At 49.3% G+C, this 25,130-nt stretch overlaps 1 protein-coding gene across 1 annotated transcript; it reads right to left on the reverse strand.

Moving 5' to 3' along the window:
* Positions 1-1,608: 1,608 nt before the first annotated feature.
* KLHDC4 (kelch domain containing 4) lies at positions 1,609-24,381 on the reverse strand. Its single transcript, XM_062007473.1, has 12 exons — positions 24,201-24,381; positions 22,260-22,351; positions 21,222-21,300; positions 20,200-20,298; positions 17,703-17,839; positions 13,143-13,235; positions 12,068-12,227; positions 6,122-6,203; positions 5,061-5,275; positions 3,303-3,708; positions 2,417-2,533; positions 1,609-2,137 (listed from the first exon to the last, which is right to left on the reverse strand). The coding sequence occupies exons 1-12, from the start codon at positions 24,297-24,299 to the stop codon at positions 1,962-1,964; spliced, it is 1,755 nt and encodes a 584-aa protein (XP_061863457.1). The 5' UTR covers positions 24,300-24,381; the 3' UTR covers positions 1,609-1,961.
* Between the last annotated feature and the right edge of the window lie 749 nt (positions 24,382-25,130).

Here is a 25,130-nt window from a genome sequence, read left to right on the forward strand (position 1 = left end):
GTCCCAGGCAAACACAGGCTGAGAGATCGAGAGAAAAACACCACCCAAATGCCTCTTTAGCAAAGCAGAAGCACTTGGGCTTGCCCAACTGGTCATTGCCCAGGGAGCAGCAGCTCTGTGCAAACACAAACACAGCTCTTAGCTGTGTTTCTCTCCTCTCTGTGTTCCAAGGTGAGCTGAGGTTTGTTCAGGATGAATGAGAGCCTGAGACTAATGTTAATTGGCTCCCCAGCCACGTGCTCCTAGATAATGATTCCTTTATTAATCACAGGGAGCTGAGCAATTTGTCTTAGTTCTGGGCTTTTCACATCTGCCCAAGGCCAGAAATATTCTTGAGCAGGAGGCCAGGGAGAGGTAATTCAGTGCCTTTCCTTCCCTCCTGAGCCCTGCATTCATGCAGATCCACCTCAGGCACATTTAAATCTCTGGCCTGGGGGCACATAAATCCATGAAAATTGTCCAGCCCTGCTGCTTTCTGTCCACTCTGACAGATGCCTGGGAGCAGTTCAAGGTTTGTATCTTTTTTTCTCAGGCAGCAGTGGTGGGTTTTTGTTCCTACAGTAGAATGTGCAGCACCTGAATCAAACACACAGAGGAGTTGGGGCTCCAGGACCCAGACCAGCTCCTGCCATCAGGAGCCCTCAAGAACAGGGTCCCTTCCTGGGGACACCCAGGGCCCCTGGCCAGACTCCCCTGTGTTGACATCACATCTGTGGGGGAAGGCTAAAGGGAAGGAATGCAAAAAGCCTCCCCCCTGCTTGTGCCCCATCAGCTTCTCACCAGCCCAGCTGGCTCCTGCTTTGCTTGTACCCCAGAGCTCGATGCTCCCAGAGCACCAGGGCCTGATCTGTCCAAGATCCTGAGCTGTTGCAGCACCTATTTACCTTCTGTGGACTTCTGAAGCCTCAGGACTGCTGGGGAAACGAAATCCAGACTGCAAGAGAAGGGGAGGGACTGAAAGCCATGGACATCTCACACACAGACATGAAGCATCACATGCCAATGAGGGCAAGGTCCTGCGACCTAAGCCCTGGCACAGGAGAGCAGGGCAAGTGCTGCTGTCAGCCAGGTAAGCACCACAGGGATTTCTGTGCACCAGGCCAGCCAGTGCCTTCTGCTGTCAATGCAAGTCAGCACTTGCTGGTTCCAGCAGGCACTGTGTGCTGTCCCCATGGGCCACAGCACTGCTCTGCTGGAACAGAAGTGATGTCTTGAGGGGCTGGGTCAGGAGACAGAGGTAAAAAACATCCTTTGAGAGGGTCATCCCGTTGCCTCCTGTCCTCAGCACACCATCAGCTCTCCAGATAGAGACAGGAGGACACAAAGAGTTGACTTGTAGGACAATTTCCTTGGCCAATATGTGAGAAACTGAACTGGAGATTTCACAAGCAAAGATAAAACCTGCTACAGCCAACATGAAAAAGGAAGAGACTTGTGTTGTGTGCACCAGAGTGGCTCAGACAGGTTTGGTATGAAAGGATTCCCAGGTTTCTCCATGCACAGCTGCTGAGCTGCACATTCCACAGCAGGAACAGTGATCCCTCTTCCACAGCAGGAGAGAAAGCCCTTAAAAAGCCAGGATGGGATTGACTGAGAAAACCAAGAGGATGTAACCAAGGAAGTTTATTGGAGATGAGCTCTGGCCCCAGCCAGGGCAGGGAATTTAGGACCAGGGGCAGCTTGTCCTAAAAGAACTTGTGAAACAAAACAGGACAGTATTGTACACACCAGTCTGAGCAGAGCAAGTGCTTGGACAGCAACCCTGCTCCTCCAGCCCCTCCAGGGAATAAGGGCATGGCCAGAGCATTCAGCAAGCAGCCCCAGTGGGACTGGTCAGCCCAGAGCACTCGCAGCAGGCAGAGGCTGCAGTGCCAGGAGACCTTCCAGCACGTCAGTCCCAAGGGTGGGACTAACCAGTCCTCCCAGTGTGTTCTTCACTCATGGAACAGCTTCAACAACATCTAGGCTGCATCTTCATAGAAAGTCTTTGCCATGGCATGTGCCACTTTCACCACCTTCTTCTCCTTGGCGTCTGTGCCCATGTTGCTGCGGGCCAGCTCGAGCCAGTACTGCTCTGTCCTGGCCAGGTAGTCTGCCTGCTTCTCCTCAGGCTGAACAGAGGGGTGCTGCTCCTCTCCTGAAGGCACAGAGACAGAAAAAGAGGTCACAACACGAAGGTAAAGTGCTCTCCACCTGTCAACCCAGCCAAGACCCCTCTGCAGCCAATGTATTCAGATGGAATAGCCTAAAACACCCACCTATCAGCAGCCAAGGAAATTTCTCCCCCACTCTGAGAGCACTGTACTGTGGAAGCTGCTTGGGCTGGAAAACTCCCCTGGATCCCAGTGATGCTGGCAGCAGAACCAGCAGCTATTGTCCTAAACCCCACTTTGTAAGACTCTGTCCATGTTGGTACCTTCCTCGTCTTCGCTCTCCTCTTCAGAGCTCTCCTCTTCCTCTTCTCCTCCCCCTGCACCTTCCATATCATCATCTTCATCATCTGACTCTGACTCTTCCAGCCATTCCTGTGTTTCTTTGATGAGAAAGGGAACAGAAGAAATGAGGAACAGGCTGTTTCCCACCCTGGATGTAGGGATGTCAGAGATGTGCTTCTCAAGAGACTTGCCCTGGCAGATCCCCCCCAGGGCCTGATGAGGAGTAAGGGGAAGAGATGAAATAGTCAGAAGGGAACAGCACAGAACAGCTGTGGCAGAAGAGCTGGTTAGTGCTGATGCTGACATGAGTCAACTCTTGCTACCTCAAGTGAGAAAACCTTCAGACAAAGCATCCCCTGAGCTCAGCTTCCCAGCCTGGAACAGCCCAGCAGGGTGTTCAGAGCATGCAGCCAACACACCACATTTAAGCTGCAGAGTAACACTGGCCAATGCCCACATGCTTGGCAGTACCCCAGACCCCTCACTGCCCTGAGAGGGTGAGGACAGGCAAGAGCACACTTCCCTGTCCTCTGCCATGTTGAGAAGCACAGCACAGCAGGACTTCCCAGGCCAGACTGTGCCACCAGTGAACAAAGAGGCTGTTTCCATGTCTTGTTTTACAAAGCAGGTAGAGCAGAGCTGCCATTCCACAGTGATGGCCAAGCTCTGGACCAGCCAGGTTCTGCAGTGACAGAGGCCATAAGCCACTACATATCACAGACTCCCAAGCTTTTTCCTGTCCAGGAAACACTACTCAAAGGCTCATCACCACCCCTTGAAGGAGCTCCATGCTGGCTGCTTTTTACCCCTAGTGCAATGTTGCTACACTACAGGCAGAGAAAGAGAGATCCCACCATGAGAGCTTACTTGGATCCATCTCCACCAGCACCTTCCACTCTTCCATCCTGTGTAGGTCGATGCTGTAGAGGTCACTGAGGGTGAACTGGCGGTCGCCCACCTCAAACATCCCCCCATACACGTAGAGGACTCCATGCTTCACTGCCAGCATGGCATTGGAACGTGGGCATGGCTCCACTTGCTGGCCCAAGGCTCCATCTTCCTCCTCCTCCTCCTCTGATTCAGACCTCTGCTTCTCTCCTGCAGGTCCAGAGATCACCTGCTTGATTGTCATCACAGTCCCATCTTCTGCCACCACCTCTTTGACTATCTCCACTGGGCCCTGTGGAGGTTGCTGCTCCATCTCCTCCTCCCCAGCACCCTCTGCCCCAGCTTGTCTGCCACGTCTTCGCTTCTTCTTCTCTGATTTTGGTCCCTGTTAGCAGGAATAAGGAACAGAAGGACACTGCCTGTGAACTTTGTGCACCTCATAGCACGCCCAACAGTTGATACCAACACTATGGATGCTGCTGGGAGGAAGGGGGGAGAATTGTTTTGCACTATAATTGTCAGTGTCAGGTGATAGGTGCAACCTCCCAGTCAGCATGAACTCCTACCAGCCAAAAACCAAGCAGCAAAGAAACTCCTGGAGAACCCAGGGCATGGGGTTGCTTCATCTGTGAATGGCAGCACGAGCTGAAGAGACAGAAAACAGCTCTGTTGCTCTCTGTTTTGCTGGTGCATGCAAACACACACAGAGTCCACTAGTCTGTGACAGGAGCCAGAGAAAATAACCCACCATTTGGTGAAATCAGAGCAATTGCTGGGTGCTAAATTACAGTGCATTACCAGGAAGCACTCCAGGTCTTCCAAGTACTATATTGAAAGGACTGGAGAAGAGCCAGGTAGGAAGGCAGAGGCAAACATCTGAGTGGATGTTTGCCTGCTATTATGTGATTGACTTCTCCTTTTTGAGAACAAAACCAGAAACAGCAGGGGTGGAGTGAAGGAAGTTCAAGCAGAGCATTTGCACCTCACTTCCCCCTTGAGAGTGGTTCAGACACAAAGATCTGAGCTGAGGGCCACAGTTCTCAAGTTCTTAAGAGCCAAGGTTAATATTTTATCTCTTCTAGTAGCTCATCAACACTGGGGAAGTGAGGAAGGTTCTTTGATCCCAATGCAATGCAAGATCTTTGCACAGTAGCTTTTACTGAACTATCTCACTCACACCTGCACAGCTGACCTGGAGCTGGCCTCCAGTCAAACCCCAGCACCGTGTTTTCAGGCTGCTTCGCTTCATTTTGCGTCACACGACAAGGTGACACGTGCAGCCTGACTCCTAGGGGAGGGGGATTGCCTCCTAGGCCACTCTTGCTTTGTGCCCAGCCATCAGGATGCTCACAGGCTCCCTCTCTCCCCAGCAGGCTCAGCCTGCATTGCACTGCAGAAGCAGGGCATGGAGAGCAGAAGGGGCTATTTGCAGGGGAAGAGAGAAGCTGCATGAAGTTAAGAGAGCTCAGGTAGACAGGTGGCCAAAACTTGCTAGAGCTGCACACCTCCAGCTTTGTTTCTACAGCCTCTCCTGTCCTCTTCACAATCAGTAGGTGACAGATTAAAGCAGGAGCTTTAATACCTGGTGGACTCAGCTTCTGGAGCACCCCAAGGTGCAACAGAGGCTTGCTGCACAGTGAGAAAGCTGCATGAGGCCAATCCAAAGGCTCAAAGGACGTGTGTCAGATGATCAAAGGGAGTGAAGTGAATACATCTGTGCTAGATATAAACCACAACCTTTAGCTGTCCAGGAAACCAGCGGTTCTTCCCCATGTCATAGCAATAGAGGTCGTTGAAGAAGTCCCCTTCAATGCTCTCCTCCTCCTCCTCGTCATGCACACCCCCGAAGAGCAGGCAGCGGTTACTGGGGCCAGTTGCCACGGAGAAGCCAGACCTGGGAGTGGGTTTCACTCCAGATGGATTGAGCCGACTCCAAGCCCACTTGTCTGGTGCTGGAGAAAAGCAAACATGGGCATGAGCAAGGGGAAATCCTGTTTGCACAGCACCTCGGGACAGTGGGGGTGGGAAGGGCCCTGCAGAGCTGCTCCAGCACAACCCCAAAGACAAAACACACTCTCTAAGGAAAGGGATGGATTGCCTGTGTCTGGGGCATTCACAGGTGAAACAGGCCACTAACCTAACACTCACTCTTGATTATATCCCTGCTGTAGGTAATCTAAGGTGACCACTCCCCAGTCTAAAGATTCCAGAGCTCTGCCAGCTTCCCAAGCAGCCCCAGTCCCCCCAGTGTTTGACTGTGTCAGAACTACCACTAGCTCTGAAATCACCTGGAGCTGAGGACCATGACTCCTACAAGCAAAGCTCAGCAAAGCAGACACAGCCTCATCTTTTCAGGCTGTGAAAGGGAGTGTGAGAAGGGGGCAGCAGTGCTGGGCAGCATGCAGTCTGCTGCAGCAACAAGCACCTACATCCCATTTCCCTTTGCAGAGTGCAGCAGTGGGGAATTCTGCTTCTGTGTGTGATTCCTCAAAAAAAGAGGAAGACATCATTCCTCCAGTATCCCCAGAAACTGTTTCCTTCAGCCTAGTCCCTCTCCTTGTAAGCTTGAGTCACAATACACAAATGCACTCCTGGGAAGGAGAAGGATTTAAAGCAACTCATCTGCTGTGTTTAGCCCCAGAGCAAACACTGGGGCACAGTGCTTTTCATTCAAAGGGAAACTTGGTTCTAGGCTTGGGGTGTTTTGGTCTGTTATTCAAAGGAAGAGAGGGGATTTGCACTCACAGTCCTGCAGCATGGCTTCCAGCACAGCCCTCCTAGCGGCAGTGGTAGCTTACCCTCCTCCTTGCCTGCACCTTCAGTCTTCAGCAGGAACATATCTGTATGCAGGGTGCCCTTGTCAACATCTTTCTTAACTCTCTGCAGAGAAGGGAAAGACAGAAGTGCTCAGTGAAACAGTTTCAGTGGCCCAAAACATAGGAGGTCCAACTTCTCAAGGCCTAGAAAGCCATCCCTGACAGCATGGTGGTATGTGCCCTTCTGAACTCACCACCCCACAGATAAACCTCATCACAGCCTCAGCCTGTGCTGAAAATGCCAATGCTGTGAGAGGGCAAGAAGCAGCCACACAGGTAGTCACACTGTGGCTCTGAGGCATCAGGCAGCTCACAACCACAGTGTCCAAACCAGGGCTCCTTTCAGGGCAGGTTTGGCATTCAGAGCCTCACAGGTCTTCTTTCTCCTGCACAGAAACAACAACAGAAGCCCCACTTCCATCCCTACTAATGGTAACGGCAAGACAACAGCAAGAGCAGGATCAGCCCTCAGTTGAAGCAATGAAATGCATCACTCTAGATGAGATTTTCCCTTGCCCCTTTGGCACTGCAAGCCCCTGTACTCCAGTGCTCATGGCAACATGCAGCACTTGAAAGCAGCACTATGCAACACCACCATGGGAGGTCTTTAATAATGTCATTATCCACCCCATCCTTCATGCAGAGCTCCTACTTCCTTGTAATTCCCTTCCTCCTGAAGACCATGGCCATGTGCAGCTGCTTCCAGGACACAGGCAGTGGATCCTAGAAGAAGTTGGAAGGGCTGGGTCCAGTCCTCAGGAGGATGAGCAGGGCTTGGGGTCACCTGATAGCACAGTGCTGCCCTGTTCTTGCTGCATACCCATCCCCAAGGCTGTGCCTTGCACTTGGCAGGGTTTGTCACTGCAGGGAGTGCTGTGCTGTTGCTGTGTGGCCTGCTATCCAACCTGCAGCAGTGGCATTCGGTTCTCAGAAAGGCAGAAGAGAGGGAAGTGTGTTTGAGGCATTGTATAGCAATGCTGCTGTTGGGATGATGCTGAAGAGCCCCAGAGAAGGCCAATAACAAACTGCTAGAGGAAATAGGAGAACTCTGCCTGCAGTGTAGTAAAAAGGAGACTTTGGGTAACTGAAGGACCAAGGTCTGCCTGCATGGCTGCCTCAGGAAATGTGTTCCTTTGAGGCTGTGACTCCCATGTCTTCTTGCTTCTTGGAGGGGCTGGGAGGTGTCTACTTTGAGCAAACCCTTGAGAGAGAGTTGTCAGGGCAGGAAGGGAAAGGAATGCCTTCTAGAAAAGGTGCTGCTAAGTACTGAGTACACCAAACCCTAGCCTGGCAGTGCATATATTGTGGCACCTACAGCAGTAGCTCTCCAGTTCAAAGGGCTGTGAGTCTCTGTGCCGAGCAAGTGCCATCCTCTGACAACGTCACATGTCACTGTCACAGAGGTCTAGAGCAGCAGAAGTCACTGATGAGCTGCAAGCTGCAGATGGCTGAGATCCAGCAGCCTTTTTAGTCTGTCCCTCACCTTAATCAAACACCTCTCCAAGCCTCGACTGAGCAAACAGCTGTCAGGGATGAACGGGCAGAGGAGAGGGAGAGACAGGCAGGAGCCTTCCCACCTTCCAGCACTGAACACCAGTGACTGTGGAGCACCTGTCTGCTAATGATAAGGGAAGCTGGTCATTTCCTCCCCAGTCCCAGGCAGGCTGCAGCTTGTCCTGAAATGCCAGACAGAGCACACACCCACACGTGCAGGGGGCACACAGGCTGAAGTGTGCAGGAGCACAGCAAGATGGGCACTGTCTGCACAAAAGGAGGGGGAACAGCAAGCACTGGGGGAGCACTTGGCTCTGTCGTACAAGCAGCGTGGAATAACTGCATTGTTTTTCTCCTGAAAGCCACATGGCTCCCTGTAGTAAACATGCTGCGTGTGCAACATGACAAAGCTTCTTGGGCTGAGAAAACCCCAATGAGGTGGAGTGGGAGTCAGCTATTTGTTGTCAGAGAGATGCCTATTTTCCCCAGCTCACACTGGCTCAAAAGCAGACACTTGAGCAGCGAGCAGTGCGCTGCTCCTGCAGAGATCAATCCCCTCACACCCAGGAGACCCGCTTGCCCTGAGCAAATCACTCCCTCGGTCACAAGAGGCTCCTGTTCCCCCCACTGTCATTCTTGCCTTGAAGTTCCAAGTGTTTGCTTTCAAGCACAAAACATGCTTGGGTTTCCACAGCCTACAAGTACACTTGCAAGCTAGAAGAGCTTCACTGGGTAGGAAAGCCCTAGCTCCAGTGACAACTGCTCTTCAACAAGCAAGGAAACTGAGGCACGAGGAGCTGCTAGTGAGAAGAGAGGAAGCAGGACTCCCCATGTATAACATGTTAAACATGTCTGAAAAGAGACCAAGAGTGGCAAAACACATCCAATTGGCAGATACCCTCAGCAGGCAGAACTACAGAGGGAAGTAGTCAGCCCTGCCACAAGCAATCCCCCAGCAGAATCCAATTCAGCTTTGCAAAGCTTGCCAATAAGACAGAAGAACAACAAAATACTCTCAAAATAAAAAAAAACCCCAGCCACACACTAGTGTTCTCTGGCATGCACACATGTAATGATGCCAGCCCTCCCATGGCTTACAGCCTGCTTGCACCTGCAAGGTAGAGCAGCCGTGGCGTCCGACACCTCCGGGCTGTACTGGCTGTGCCAGCCAGGCACACTGTGCTCCTGTTGCCTAGCAATAGGGAGGTCTCGTTGCTTCATGCAGCCAAAAATGCAGCTTGCTGCAACAAGTCCCATCCCCAGCATGAGGAATGGCTGAGGACATCTTTAAGATCAGCAGCAGAGCAAGTCCGAGGTCCCCGAGGGATCCTGAGGTGCCACTTAGGCAGAGCTCACAACGCCCACAACATCCCCTTCTGTAAGGGATCACAGAAGTTCCCTTCATCATTTCTAGGCTGAAGATGAAACAGATGAACAGAGGGAAAGCACTGTGCTAAGAACTGTGCATGTTCAAATGCAAAATCTAGTGCCTGGCACAGACAAAGGCATGCCTGGGTACTGAGGTGCCTGTCCTGGCTCTGTATACAAGTACTGGAGTGCCTTAGACAAGCCCCTTGGGCTTTTCTGCCTCTATTTCCCCAGCCATAACAGAGACTTTCTTATTCAGGCCACCTGAAGGGAATCCAGCAACACAGCCTGGACTGACAGACACTACTGAGAACTGACTGTCTGTGCTCAGTTCTATGTGCAAGTGCAGAAATTCAAAGCAGAGACCACATCTCTCTGCTTCTGCCTTCCCATGACATCCTCTGACCACACTGAGGATGGGCAGCACCAACCACTCATCAGGGGAACACCCCTGGCTGGGAGCTGACAGTGCTGCTCTGGCTTTACAGAGCCCCAGCAGCCAGCTGGGTGCAAAGATGCCTACATTCCCACCCATAACCATCAACCTCCTGGGCTTACATCTCTTTTTGCTTAGGCAATGTTCATTGTACCACACCACACAGCTACTTTGGTACAGCACCTCAAAGCAGATTTACAAGGGCTAAGGGAAACCACAGGACATAATGCACTAGAACTGCCCATCACAGCTCTGCCCCAGCACTGTGGCAGCTCCATCATGCTGGTATTAAACCAGAAGAGCTATTGTGATTTCCACTCCTCTTCCCTCCAAGCCAATTCACACCATTTACACACTTGGTAGCAGCTCTGGCCTCAAGAGGCTTCCACACAAATGTGCACCTCTTTTACAACACACGTGTAACTAGTCCTGCCTCTTATTAGAAGTCCTTTCATGACTTGGGGAAAGGCACTTTGCTTGGGCACTTGACTGGTTTCACATGCAAAAATGTCTTCATATACCCCAAAATGTCTTCACAACACTCCTGAACGTAGCACCCACCTCTCTGACTGGAGACAAGGAATAGATCCTCTCCTGTGTTTGTCCAACCCAATCAAGTATTGTTTCCTCTACTCTCTACCTCTTGTTTCTCTCCAGAGTACCCCAGTCAATGACTCTGAGGCAAGGACACAAGCCAAACACACTTTGAAAGTAAACCCAAATGGTAAACCCCACAACCTGCTCTAAACAAAGACACCATGGGAATTAAACAGCCACACAGGAACGAAATGGGGTTTCTGCTAGAGAGCTTAAATCTTGCTGAGTGACATTTTCAGGAGCATGTTAAAGGTTTCTTGTCTTTGCATCTCAAGAAAGCTGCAAAGAAAATTCTGTCCAGTGCTCTGGTCAGTCTGCAGCTTGGCTGCACCATTCCTGCCTGGAAGTTCCCTCCTGCTGCAGAACACAGAAGCAAAGCCTCTGTCAGGCACAGAATCAGAGCGAAGCAGACTTAGCTCCCTGTGCTACAAAGGAAGCGGATTTCTAACAGGAGTGGTGGCTGTTTGAATCTAAAAGCTGTTCTCCAAGCTGGAGAGGAACTGCACACCCAGCTCTTATCCTTGCTCAGTACCCTGCTTAAAGACTGAAAGCAGCTTTGCACTCCCCCATCCCTTTTACTTCATTTTTCTTAGCTCGAAACAACGCAAAGCAGCGTGACAGAGCCCTTCCCTGCAAAGAGGCACAGAACCAACTTCAAACATGCATCAACTTTCACATGAAACTTGAAACCCAGGTGCTTTCAGTAGCCATGAGAGATCCACATCCAGCAGAGCATGCAGGCTCATGCTTCCTTCCCACCCTCAAGCACGAGGAAACGGGGCAGAGAAAGGAAGAAGAAAAAGCCCTTTTGGGTAGAAAATGCCTCTGTATTGTTGCTGGTATTTAATCAAATGCACATCTGATGAGATAGAGCCCCAAGTGCAGGCCGTGAGGAGGCACAAATGCTTCTAAATATATAGACAGACTATCTTCTCTCCTCTGTCCCTGCTCTTCTTCTTTGTTCATTTATTCACATCAGAGGAACAAGGCGTCCTCCTCCCCCAGCGACGCGCTGCTGGAAGCGCTGCCATTCCACTGAGACAGGAGCAGCAGGAGCCAGGGCTTCTGTCTGCCTTCACCACATTAAAAGCTTTTGCAGGAGCCTTTTTTGCTCAATGAAATATTTACTTCCTCCAGCTCAGCACAGAGACAAGGATACTTGGTCAATGAGGACATGGGGGCTAAAGGGCTGTCCGGTATAAATTACCACGATTAACAGAGCAAGAAGCAGAGCAGAGCTCTGGTGCTCATCAAAAGTCTTTGTTGGCTTATTGAGTTTGCTGACTAGTGCTGCTCCCTTAACCCTTTCACTGGTGTAAGGAAATAGGAGTCCCCTGGCAAATGCTGCTTTCAACCTGCAAGTGCTGGAACACAGACAAGTACTACCTGAGGATGCTTCAGTTGTCAGTAACTACCACTGCTGCCAAAAAAGTGTCATTTGTCCCAGCTGCTTACTCCTGCCTCAGTGATATCACCTCCTTCTAGCAGATTACATTAGCAAGGGAAACACAAAATCCACTTTAAGCAAGATAAGCTCATCTCAGCACACAATTACAGAAGGAAAGGCACAATGAGAAGGGAAGATGCCTCTTTTGGAAGCAGTACTGGTTCACAGCAGCCTGAGCCATCCTGTGTTCGGAGAGTGCAAGGGCACAAGTGCACATTCACTCAAGCTGGCAGAACCACAGGCTACTGTGCTCTCCTTACCAGTGGGTTCTGGCCATTTGGCAGCTGCCTGACACACAGAAACATCATCAGCCAGAGCAGCAGCCAGTTATGTGATGAGATCATCAAATCTTGCACTGGAGACGAGGCTTGCAAAGCTGAGCAGAGGGAAGCAGAAGTATAGAGACCTCAATTTTGTCCTCTCCAAGCAGCCAAAACACGGGATTCCACAGCCAACACACATCAAGATCACCACACTGGCCACACGTGGTCTCTTTTAGCTCTCTCTAGCCCTTTAGTTTTCCCATCAGCTGTTCTGTTTAGTATCCAGGAAATACTGCACTTGCTTACCCCAAAGTCTCTCCTACCTGTTTGGAGTAGCCTCCATAGATGATGATGCTGCCCTCAGGAGTGGGAGCCATCTGACAGCCAGATCTCGGAGCCGGCCCGATTCCCGACGGAGCCAGCTTGCTCCAGGTGAAGGAGTCCAGGCTGAAGGCATACACGTCATTGTAATAGATGTAATCTCTGAGGAGAGCAAATCAGCACACCACAGGTTTTTGTAACAGTCACCATTCAGGACAGGATAAAACATCACTTCAGTAACAGCACCAGGAAGCTCTGAAGAGGTGCAACACCGTATTAACTCCTTGCATTGAAGGCTATTCTCCTCACCCAGCTATGCAGAGGAGATTTGGTTGGGTGACAGTCACTATTGCAGTGCAACAATTTGCACTTGACAAAGCTCCTTTAAGCAAGACCTCTCTGGGTCCCTCTTTACCTGTGTCATTCCTTACTACAGCAGAGGTTTCATTGACTCTTCCCAGTTAACACAGCCCAAGGTAACTTAAACCAGAACACAAAAGGTCAAGACAGTGCAACTATGTCTGTCCAAGGTGGGTGTGAAAAACACACACAAGTCTTGTTCTCTTTCTCCTAGCCAGCTAGTGGAAAATGCTCTGCACAGGTTAAACTCTCAAGGACACAGCCAAACCTAGGCTGGGCTTTGCAGCTTGCACTGTGCTCACAGGGACTGTGGTTATGCTGCTTGTTGTCTCCAAGACAGAATGTCACTCAGCTCTCCTCACAGCTGCTGTGACACTGTAGCTCTGACCTCATGTAGTATGTGAGAGCATTCTGAAGATGATGTTACTAGGAAGACAAGGCTCTCTGACAAGATCCAAAGGCCAAAAGTGATGTATTGAGCTTTAGCTACAAGGATGAGTAGCTACTTCAGTGATTAGCTAAGTGCTACAACGCTTTCTCAAATACTTGAAAGACTTCAAATCAAGATCACTTGTCTTCCTAACACAAAAGTCTAGTTCAGTAACAGTACTGTTGAGGATAATCTTCTGTTAAAGCTCATCTTTCTGTTACTAGTGAAACTCTGTTGTCTTTCTTTACAGAGGACACAATACCACCGGCCATCCTGCAGTAACCCACCTTGCACTCTCATGGAAACCTCCAAAGATGATCAGCTGTCTTTTGCAAGCAACCATTCGATGTCCACTTCGCCCAGAGGGACCTCCTGATGCCCTGAAACACAAAGAAATTCAACTTATCAGCAAAACTCCCTTTCCTGTTAGTGTGTCAGCCCATTTCTGTTGGAAGGCATTGACAGCTGAGCTGGTTGAGTTCAGCTTCTGTTCTCCTGGAACAGGAAACCACGAGGAACTTCGTTGCCTTAATACATATGCATGCTCTTCTCCAGAACAGCATGTGTGCTCTTCCTGTAACTCTTGGTATTTGCAACACAGGCCTTTTGCAGTAACCATTTGATTCCCAGTGCTAAGCCATCTAGTCCCAAACAGCACACTAAGTCTTCAAGTCTTTTCTGCTATGACCCAGGAGGTAATTTTTCAGGAGGGTTTAATGAATAGCCACTAACTCCCACAACTGCAAGAAAGACACTCCAGACACAGATATGTTCCCCAAGAAAGAGTCAGAGACTGGCTCTGACATCCACTCTCCTTCAATGTCTCAGGAAACTATGGAACCATAGAGTCTTCACTCATCCACCTGCAGTTGGGATGTAACATCAAACTGAGAGAAGGCTTTTTAAATCACTTGGATCTCCTCATGAACAAAGGCACTGCAGCAAAACAGGTCGTCATTATTATCTTACCCATTAAAATGCAGCTACACATCACTGTTCTGCTCTTTCAAGCCTTCCTGACCTTTCAGCTAAATGTGCTACTTCCATTTCCAGGAACAAGCAACAACACCCCATCTGTCACATCCACGAGGCTTCACGTCGAGCCAGGCAGCTGGTAATGACATCCCTGAGAGGCAACGAAGATCCACCTTCCATCATGCTCACCCACAGACCCAGCACCATAAGAGAGACAATAAAAACAGCTTCAAGAACTCTCAAAACAATGGCAAATTTAGGCCAAACTACAGAGAAAACAGGGGGTTGCTTTGTGTGTTCTCTGCCCCCACGGATTCATCTGCAGCATTTTCACTCTCCCTGAGGAGTCTCCCCAAAGTGCACACAGTTGGCACCACAGAACTCAGCGAGACTTCTCCCACAGGTAGTGTTAACATGTGAGGAGGGCTTACAGAAACAAGGCCTAAATAAATAAGAAACCTGCTCAAACAACAGCAAAACCTAAACCCACAACCCTATGGCCACACTTGAAGTGGCAGCAGGTAGCTGTGAGGTGTGCTGAGAGATTTCTGTGGAGAGAGAAAAATGAAGGCCCTTATTCCCCATCAAAAATGACAATCTCACAGCAGCCACAATGAAAAACTCCAAGCAGAACAACAGTCTCATCCTAAGAGAGAAGGGTTTTCTAGGCATTTGCTGGGTTTTCTTCTCCTTTGCTTCTCAAACAGGTTTCCTCCAAGTCAAAAACCAATTCTGAGCAATAAAGTTTATTCGTTGCTCTGTGTGTTTTAATAAACAAGTTCTCACAAGTGGACAGTTGAAGTCACAAACCCATCCAGTCTCACGCCCAACAGTCTCACTGGCACCACCTGCTCTCAATCACAAGGCTGCTCTTTCCTTTCTTGCAACACAAGCTACAAGAAGAGATGCTGAAACAGATTCCAGGAGGCCTCACCCTCCAGTGTTGTATCCTCTCAGCTTCCCTGGCCTTAGTGTTACACCCAGCAGGAATTAGCTCTAAAGGAAAGTTTGTAGCCTTTGATGTAAGGATGTGGCCTCCTAAACTTGCAACAGCCTTGCTCTTAGAAGGTATTTTTACACAGAGTCATTCATCCAGCCAAGGTCCTTTTGTCCCCAGTTTCCAAACACTAGAAGGGCTAAATGGCACAGGCAAGCACATCCAACCCTGCTGCCACTCCAGAAAGCACCTCCTGCAAGCTCACAGACTTGTTTCCCAAACTCCAAGTGCCTCCTTTTACCTGTATCGTTGCTCATGGTCCAAAAGAAGCACTTTGGGAATGCTTTGAGAGGCTTTGTGATTAACACTCGACTTCGTGGGGCTGACCCCGGGACGCAGACACGTGGGAGGCAGCTGTACACTCTCCAGACTTTCTTTAGATGAAGAGATAAGTCTGGATAAGGATTGGCTCTGTACAGGTACAGCCTGAGCCTGCTCTGAAATGCTCCATAAGGAATTTGCTTTTGCTTGTGGAGTTACTCTGGGACTTACAGTAACATAAGAGACCTGAATTCAGCCCCCAGATTCAAGAACTGGAGACTTGTATGTCACAGTGGCTACAGACTGTGTGAGTGAGCTACCTTTTCATTCATTCCTTCACCCAGAGCATGCTCAGGTTAAATCTCACAACCCTTCCAGCATCATAAAAGTGATGATGCATAGAACATCTCATCAAAGGGGCATTTCAGGACAAAGCACTTTTATCCTCCAGTACTTGAGGCAGCTGAAGTCCAGGACTTCAGTGTTCCATTCCACACCTTACATTTGTGAGGGTAAGTACAGTCCCAACTGAGTGTACAAACACAGGCACACTACCTGTGTCCACAGCACACCAAAATACCCTTCTCTTTAAGCACCAATGCACCTTCCTACCTTGTGTTGCAGGACCTCATATTTCTGGTGCCAGACAGCTTGTAAGCAACAAGAGCCATCCACGAGGAACAAAGCTGTGGTGAAAGGCATCCTGCACACTGCAGTCACTGCTCCAAAGTTAAACACACGCTTCTGAAAGGCTGCCCTGAAATACTTACAGCACCACATCTCCCCAGACTGTTATGGGAAGCATCATGAGCATCCCAGTATTAAAGGGAAAGGAGCTACACAGGCTCAAAAGCCAGGAACTGTGTAGGAGAAGCAGTACAGGCTCAAAAGCCAGGAACTATACAGAATAGGAGTCTGCAAGTTCCCAAGCACAACCCCAAAGTGTGATGCTCCCTGTCTCTCTTTGAGGGACTATGCTGGGCCACATAGGGCTGAGTAAGTGTGTTCTCTCTAGGAAAGAACAAGGCAATATTGCTTAGCTCTAAGGCAGAGTAACAAACAGTTCATGCACTGAGGCAACCCTGTGCACCATACACATAATATAGTTCCAGTAAGTCAAAGTCAGTTGCTGGCAAGTCTTCTAAGGGGTTGGGATTTGTTGTGCTTGGATTATCTTTGTGAAGGCAAAATGCAAGTAAATACAGCTAAATATTGCTAAATATAGCAATGTTTAACTCTGTCAGGCAGACAGGCACTGCTGTGCACTGTGCCAGGAGATGATGGAGATGCACTTCCCCAGCAGCCTTTGCAGACACAGCACAAGGATGTTATCCACAGGAATGAGTTATTCAGGGTCTTCTCTTCAAAAGCATTTTACAGTTCAAGACTCTCACAGCACCAAGATGGTCTGTGGCATGAACTGTAGGCCAGGAAAAGCAACATAATTGTCTGCAATGTAAGTGGTGGTACTGGAATAACTAGATTTCTTAGAACTGCAGGTTCAGATCACAGCAGGGTCATCTCAGCTATTCAATCCACACCAATCAGTACATTCAAACCAACACAAAACAGGGCACATATCATTCTTTCCCTGTGCAACAGAAACTTTTGTCTCTCTTGTCCAGACATTTCTTAATAATTGTCCTTCTACTACTTGTACTAAAGTGACATCTTCCATCTAAAGTTATACTCAGCATCCCCAAGGCTCCTCTCTCACACGAAGCAAGATGCAGGATGAGCACAGCCTTGTAATCACCTCATTCCCTCTTCTCTGGCAGGTACTGTAGCATTTGTCTTGGAAGTGGAAAGCCCTAAATCAGCTCTACAGCAAGACATCTGCAAAGCCAGGAGAGAACAATTTGTGCCATCAGTGGTGGAGCTAACAAAGCCTCATCTGGGTTCTCCAATGGCTCACAAAACAACCATCTCCCGCCCTCGCTCGCCCTGCAGCTGGGTTTTAACTCTGCTCTCCAGTGAGGATGTTTTCAACCAAGGGTTTGGTTGAAATGTCAACCCTTTCTCTCAGCAGGGACTCTATGGTGAGCATCACTTCCTCCCCACTACCTGCTTACAGGAAACCCATAAGGACATAACTCATTTGAGTTCATCCCCTTTATTTGGCTGAGACCGAGCAAGGGATTCAGAAGCTATTTTGGGGGAGCTGGGAGGGGTACAGTCACAGTCATGACATCAGCTTCTGCCTAACAACAACAGGCAGAGCAGCCTGCACATTGACAGGTCTTTTTAATCCTGCACCTCTTAAAGAGCCCTCCCATGCTTCAAAACTCACACATTCAACAAAATAGCTTTGGTCTCAATAGCCTTGGAACACATCTCTCCTTTCTCCTGCCTTCTAGAGGCTGTCCCCTCCACCATTTCTAGGCTTGGCACCTCTGTACTCAAGGGAGAGATGAGCAGACAGCTGGGCAATCACAGCACTATGCTAGGAATCAAACTCAGATCATACTGGAACAGTTCCCCAGGAGGTACAGGTCACTGCCTTCAGAACACATCACAGAATCACAGAACATCTGGTTGGAAGTGACCTCAAGGATCATCTGGTCCAACCTTTCTTGGCAAAAGCACGGTCTAGACAAGTAGGTCCATCACTTACTTGATCTGCTCCCAGGTCTTGGTAGCCAAATGCAGGACCCAGAGATCCTTGTAATGATAGAACTGCTCCCCGTTGGGAGACGCGAACTCCCCGCCAAACACCCAGAGCTGCCCGCCGGCTGTGGGCACCACTGCTGCCTGCCAGGGCAAGAAGGGAGAGCTGCATCAGACAAGGGCTCAGAAACCACAGACAGGAGAACTTCATCACTCAAATGTGCAGCTGCCTCTGAATACCAGAGCACACAATTGGCAGGGGCTGCTGCTGGTGCCTTGCTTGACAACAGCAGCTCTCCGGGGCTAAAGGAAGGAGAAGTTCAAACATGAGTTACTCATGGTTTAGCACACCTTCCCTACACCAAAGGAAAGCTGGGCAAGGAGATGGGCTCTTCTCATCTCCTAGCAGCCTGAGTTCCACTTCTACAAATTCCAAGTTCCCTGGGAAGCATCTTGGGATTTAGTTTAACAATTGTTCACATCTCTCTGTTCAACAAAAGGAAACTTTCCCACAGCTAAGGCTCAGCAACATTTCACTCCTGCTGCAGTCACACAAAGAGCATTCCCCAGAAGACACACTGGGGCTGCTGAACTCTGAGCCATGGGAGGAACAGGGGCACTTCCTGCCCCCAAGACATGGTTCAACATCCATACACCAAGCAGACAGAGGAATGCAGGGAAAGTCTCCTGGAAAAAAAAGGCCATTAAAAGGGCACAATTGCCCTTTGCAGTAAAGAAGCCAAGCTGAAGCACCTGATGCTTCTCAAGACCTGAAAAGCATCACTGCTCCCTCTGAAGGAAAAGAAAACCCAGCCAAACTCCAAGAACCCCCAGCCAAACTCCAAGAACCCCCAGCCAAACTCCAAGAACCCCCAAGCACAGCACTTGGACAAGAGGAGACTGTTACTTCAGTGCTTAGGGCAAGTAGCAGACAGTAGAGTATCAAAGGCTTCATTTGGAGGGTTTTTTTGGCACAGAGCATCACCAAAACACTGCTGCAGTGCAAGCTGAAAGTTAAAAGCAGGGAGAGAAAAGCAAGTCCCTACTTCATTAAAGTTATCTGCATAAGAACTAAAGAAGAAGAAGGAAGGAATCCCAAAAGCAACGTGGCTGTTCAAGTTTCTCCCCTGACCCAGACATCTTGGGTTGTTTACACCATAAACAAATTCTTCTACATGTTTTTATCCCAGGGTACCCATCCCAGATCACCACTGGGACCAGGATCTTATTCTTCAGAAGGGCTTTGGGACTTCAAGACTAGAATGATGACAAAGATCAGAGACAAATAAGACTGAAGACAACTCACAAACCCACAGACACACTCCTGCTTACCCTTGAGCTAATGCACCATATGCATTACAAATACAGTCACAAGGAAAACAAACCAATCAGCTAATGAGGGTGACTATAATTAATGGTCAGAGGGAGAACTTTTGGTTGAAGGAGGACTCCTCAGGTAGGTTTCTCCTTTGATGCCTGTGCTAACCCAGTTGCAGCTCATCCTGCCTGCTGGGTTCAGATGCAGCTGCTAGACAGCCATCTGCTGGCAACCAACACCCCAACAACCATCTCACAGTTCCACACCTACAACACAACCACCTCTTCACCTACGTTCAGGTCTTCAAATATACTGTGTCTTTCCAGAAGCTGGCCTCTGAAATCAGGTTCTATTTATGGGAGCCCAAAAATCAAGTCAGAACCTTCCAGTTCTAGAAAGGATACACAGCTCAGAGCAAGACTGGCATTTAGGCACAGTGTAACAAGGGTGTAGGAACCTAACCAGGACACTGGATCTTACCAGGAAGCTCTGAAGAGCTTTGGCCATGGGTAGAAAAATAAGATTCACATCCTGTATGGCAGCATTTGAAATGCACCAGGTAAGAAAATCTATCAGACAGCTGATGAGGGCCAGAGACCTGCAAAAAACACGAGTCTTTGGTCCAGTTGCTACTGTGCAGGTGCTCACACAAAGAAAACAAACCCAAATTCTTCATCATCACAACCAGGCAGTGGCCTTAATGACACTGGCACCAGAGAGGTGAATTCTAGGGGAGTGTTATGATACAATAACCAGGAAAAAAAATCAGAAAACTTTGCCTATTGCCTTTGCAGACAGAAGAAAACCAGCCCATCTACCAGCATCCTGACATGCCATCCTGGCATCACGGATGGTTGAGCCGGTCCCTACGCACTGCAGCAAAGGGTTCATCTTCAAAAGAGTCTCCCCCATGAGTTCTGCTGACCCAAGAGATACAAAGGCAAATCTTCATTTCACACTTCACACTTCCAGTGCCCCCCCCAGCGATCAGAGAGCACAAGCACCTTGGACAGGCTCGGACAGGCCCCCTCAGCAGAAGGAGTGAAGTGAAAGCACTGGCAGGGGAACAAAGAGAAGCCAGAAAAATCTCAGGGGAGAGAAAGCAAAACCCATCATCAACTCCCATCCATCTTTAGCACAAGTGTTAGAACAATTCCAACTGCTGCTCTGGCACCTGGCACTTTACCTGGTGAGCACATCGCCTTGGCGGTGGGTTGGGGATCTCAACTTTAGACCAGCTGTTCTTCCGGATGTTGTAAACATAGAGGTCGTTATACAGGTATGTCTGTTAGGGAGGAAGAGCAAAACCACATCACTGCAGCTCTCTGCTGGAAAGGGTCAGTCTGGCCAAGCACAGGCACCCCTGAATGCTATCTGGGAGTCTGGGGGAGAAGCAGCACAGCATCAGCCTTGCAAAGCAACAGCTCAGCTGCCTCATCAGGCAGAGGAGGACGACAACCACCTTCTCCACTAGACTGGGAGAACCACTTGTTCTTGCCCAAACCCTCAGTTAAGCCTGTGATAGCTCAAGATATGAAGACCCAAGAAGTTGGAGTTTAGCACTGATGTGCAGGTTGAAGTTGCCCAAACCCCAGAAACAGCTTAAGTTCAGTGAAGCAAGCAGAACTAGTTTAGCACATCACATTGGGTGATCCTAAGGTGGCCAAAGATCATTGGCAGGCTTGAGCTTTCAAGCTACAACCTGTACGATTCCTTAGGGTTGTAAAGACCAGTTTGTCCCCAGGAGCACAAGAAACACTTGTAACTTGCAGAAACACAGTAAGAAGAGTGTCCACTTGCAAATATTTCCTACTGTTCCCATCTCCAAGACAGGCAATGCCTTGCCAGCAGCAAAACTGCAGAAGTATCTTGTTTTGAGAAGTGTGAGATAAGAGATTCTTTGACAGTTATCAAAAGTGAGGCACAGACATGGGCCACAATTAAATCTGTGGAAATTATGAAGCCCTGAAATATTGATGCTGAGACAATCACTCTGACTTCTTAATGGGTTCTAGGCATGTCTCCTTCCTGCCAACTGCTCGGGCATGAGACAGTGTCAGGGTAGAATTAAAGGGCTATTTTGCTCTCATTCAAGGACAAATACATATTTTATGACTGAATCTCACTTCGAACGAGGCTCATGCAAATTATAACAAAAGGCAGGGAAAGGGTAGAATAAAGAAGATAAAAACTTGAAGTATACATTACTTTTTGGCCATTGAAATATTCACCTCCAAAAAGGATCAACTCGTCTTTGTCAGGGTGAGCAGAGAGGGAGCCGTTCAGCCTGCAACACAAACAGCAGCTGTGGCAGAGTCTTGTATAACCCAGCAGCCTTTAACTCAGCCAGCACCTCTGCCCTCTAACCACAAAGGTCTCTCCATCATCTGCCAAATGACCAGGCTGGGATATTCACCCCAGGGCTACAAACTTCTCCAAGAAATTAACTTCTTTGAAACTTCCAGCAAGATTAATTTGACACTGTCTGAAACCTGCTCCTATTTTAGGAGCACACATTACACTGTCATTTAACAAGCCTTTTGACGTGAGCTCTGCAATTTTAATGCTGGTGTGTCAAGAACAATGATTAGTTTCATCAGGGCACATAACTATGGGCAGAACTGGGCTGTCTCCTATCAACTTATTCTCCTGCAGCCGCTGTCCCGCAGCCACTGCTGGTCATTGCTCGCTTACACACCACCAAAGTGTTTTGTACCATGCAGAGACAGATCCCTGACACTCCTAAGGAGGAACTAACCAACCACTAACATCCCTGTGGCATTTAACAGGAGTGCACTGACCCATTCTGCTACAGACAAGGAGGAAAATAGGTATCAGAGAAAGCCATTTCTTTAACAAGCCACAAGAAACACATAACCTAGAAGCTACATGGACCCCAAGCTATGTTTGTGTCTTCTGTCTCATGATACATCATCCTCTTGCCTCTTCAGTCATCCCAGCTTTGTAGTCCAAATCCAAAACTTCCTCTTAACTTTTCTTTTTCCTCAAAGCCTCGTAATCTAACCTGGTCTCATCTCCTTTGTGCTGATGGCATGGCTAAAAAGTGGATTTTAAGGCCAAAAAAAGAGCTTTTGGGCCCTTTCTTTGACCAGGAATTCAATAAACAAGGTATTTTGTAACTTCAGATATCAGCTATGCCAGATATTGTTCCTTCCACTCTTGGGGAAAAAGCTTTAAAAGCACCATCAACCACTGTGTAAGTCACAGCCCGATCCAATCTCTTACCTGGGTGAGGGAGGTGGGCAGGATGACTCGATCACTTGGGTCTTTTTAGCATCTAAGCTCTGGAATTCTGCTATCAAGGCTTCAAGATCCTCCTGAAAATAAAAAGCCAGACATGAGTTCTTTGACATACACAGAGCCACATGCACACCACATGGAACCAGCACTCACCCTCACTGTTTAACAAGAAAACAACTGTCTGCTCAGGTTCTTCCCCTCATTCAACTACAAGAAAGGGATGCTGGGTGCTTCCAGGTATGCTTCAAAGACTGGTCCCCCCTAAAGCACTAACATGCTGCCAACAAGAGTCCTAAAAGGATGATACTCAAAGTGTATTTAGTGCACATCTGCTACTCCTGCAGCAAAAGCACTGCAGGAATCAGCACACCAATGCAAACCATTCAAGCCCTAACAAAGTGATGACCAACTATAAACAACAACCCAACCAGTCCATTTGTCTGCAGTGGGAAATAAAATCCCTCACTGGAACTGGAAACTCTTTTCTATTCCCAGTTCACACTTCAGCAGGAGAAACATGCACATGTTTTTTACTTCCTTTCTACTTCTGTCAATTAAAATCTGCCTCCAAACTGCAGATATATGCCATTGCAAGGGCAGAAGCAGGGTTGCAGCTAGAGGGAGCTTCTGCTCCATTGCTCACCACCTCTCTTCAGTTAACCTTTCTGGAGCTGTGGTCAAAGCAGAGATTTCCAGGATCTGGGGATTTTGCCCCATCAGCTCTCCCTGCAGCCACTACACATGTACAATAGCACCTTCCATGTCTTAAACTTTGCATTACATTGGTAACACCAGGTGTCAAGCAGGAAAAAGCAGCTGTTTTGAAGCCTAAACATAAGCATACATTCCATGAGCAAAATAAACAACGTTCTCATTTGCTTTTGAGTCCAGAAGAAAAGGATGGGGGAGACAGAAAGAAAGAGGGACCCTCAGACTGCATTTCCTTGGCCTCCTTTTACACCTGCTGTCACACACTGCATTCAGCTTGTGAGTGACAAGGCAAAAGTCTTCCAGGTACTGGTTGTCACCCTTTATCCTCTTTTTTCCCAGGTGCCCTCGCACACAGGCACTGTCTTTAGCCCCCCTACTGACCCTTCAGTGAATACACAAGCACCTCTTTTCTCAGCACCTCTTTTTCTTACCAGGACCACGCTACCACTAACCCTGAAAGCTTCAAAGACGTGCAGTGACCTCAAACCCCCTGTGCCCACAAATCTCATACCCAGCTGATGACCTGCAGGACCCTCGAGGTGATACAACAACTAAAGAACTTCATTTAGGTCTTCAGTTATGAGAAATTGGGGCAAGGCATTTAATTAGAGCACACAGGCATTGATACTGGAAGCTGTGTAGTCAGTAGGAAGGCAGAAGTGCTAATGAGGCATCCCAAAAGAGAGAGGGAAGAGAAGGGGAGGGGGTAATGAAATCGCTTAGAAAAAGATACATCAGCAACTAAACGGATTTCATGAATGCACCTGCAACTAATGAGGTGCTTGTGCCTTTTAATGCAAAGCATGGGGAGTGACTACCTCAAACACTGGGCACTCCAGAGACCACGGACTCGAGTCGTGGGACACGTGCAAGGGGGTGGAGGGTATGTAAATAACTACCGGGGACTAAAGCGGATCCGCGTGTGTTTCCCGAGGAGGGTAACGAGCTCCCAGCTCGGTGCAGTACCACACACACCGATGGAACTGTCTCCGTTGCTGCAGCTTTGAGCACAACAATGCTGCTTCCTCAGAGCTCCCCACTGGCTCTCACAGAGTTGACTCAGACCGGCCGAGTCACAGCCCCTCGCACGTGGGTACACCGCTTCACCTTCCACTTCAACCGCCCCGTGCCTCCACCGACGGACTTCCCTTCAGGCTCCGTGCCACAGGGCTCCCCGAGGGCCCAAGGGAACGCCGCAACGCTCCCACCTCTCACCTCTTCCTTCTTGGCTCTGCGAGACGCTTTCTTCTCCATCTTGGCGGCCGTCTTCTCGGCGCCCTTCCCCTTCTTCTCCCGCTTCCCCTTCTTGCCCATGGCGGGGTAGGCCGCGCCGGGAGCCCCGCGCTCGCCGCGCCGCGCTGGCCGCCTCGGGCTGAGGGTAGGCGGGCAGCGGCTCCCGCTCCGGCCCGGCGCCTCCAGGCCTCGGCCCGCCTCCTGCCCGAGCGGCCGCGGGGGCCCTCTGCAGACCCGGCGGACTCCAGCTCCGGGCCGCAGCCGAGCCTGCCTTGGGCTCCCCCGCAGCGTCCACACACCCATTCGCCTCCCTCTTCCCATTCATTCCTTACCATGAGAAGACAGTTGAACCCACAAAATGCCCCTTCCCGGGAACAGGAGGGTCTGGGGGTCACCTGCAGGCGTGGGCCAGGCCCTGGGGGAGACCCTGGGCAGGAATTAAAGTGAGCTGAATCCCTCGGGGGTCGAGGGGCTGTGTGAGCCTTTTCATTTTCAGCTGCAGAGCTTTGGAAATGAGCCTTTTCCAGGCTGCTCTGAGCCCTGAGGTGTTGGAGAGCCCTGAGAGGTGATGTCAGGCAGCTGCTTGTACCCTCTGATGGGAAAGGAGTAACCACGATTTGGCATTTTACATGGTATTTCACACAGATGCTGAACCCAGGTGCGATTTCTGGGGGAGAAAAAACCCCAACCCAACTTTAAACATATAACCAGCCTGTACGCTGTCAATATGAGTTGAAATCCATCTTTGAGCTGTGAGTTTCACCCCCCTGCACTTGAAAATCACCTCTGTGATTATTTCTCACTCCCAGGGAAGAGGAGTACAATCATATTTTTCTCTGAATTCCCACCAAAACGCATATTGCCTGGAAGCAGGGTGATTTTCACCCCGTCCAACCCCCAAAACGGTGAGAG

This window comes from Colius striatus, chromosome 14, assembly GCF_028858725.1.
Source record: "Colius striatus isolate bColStr4 chromosome 14, bColStr4.1.hap1, whole genome shotgun sequence".
Lineage (NCBI taxonomy): Eukaryota > Metazoa > Chordata > Aves > Coliiformes > Coliidae > Colius > Colius striatus.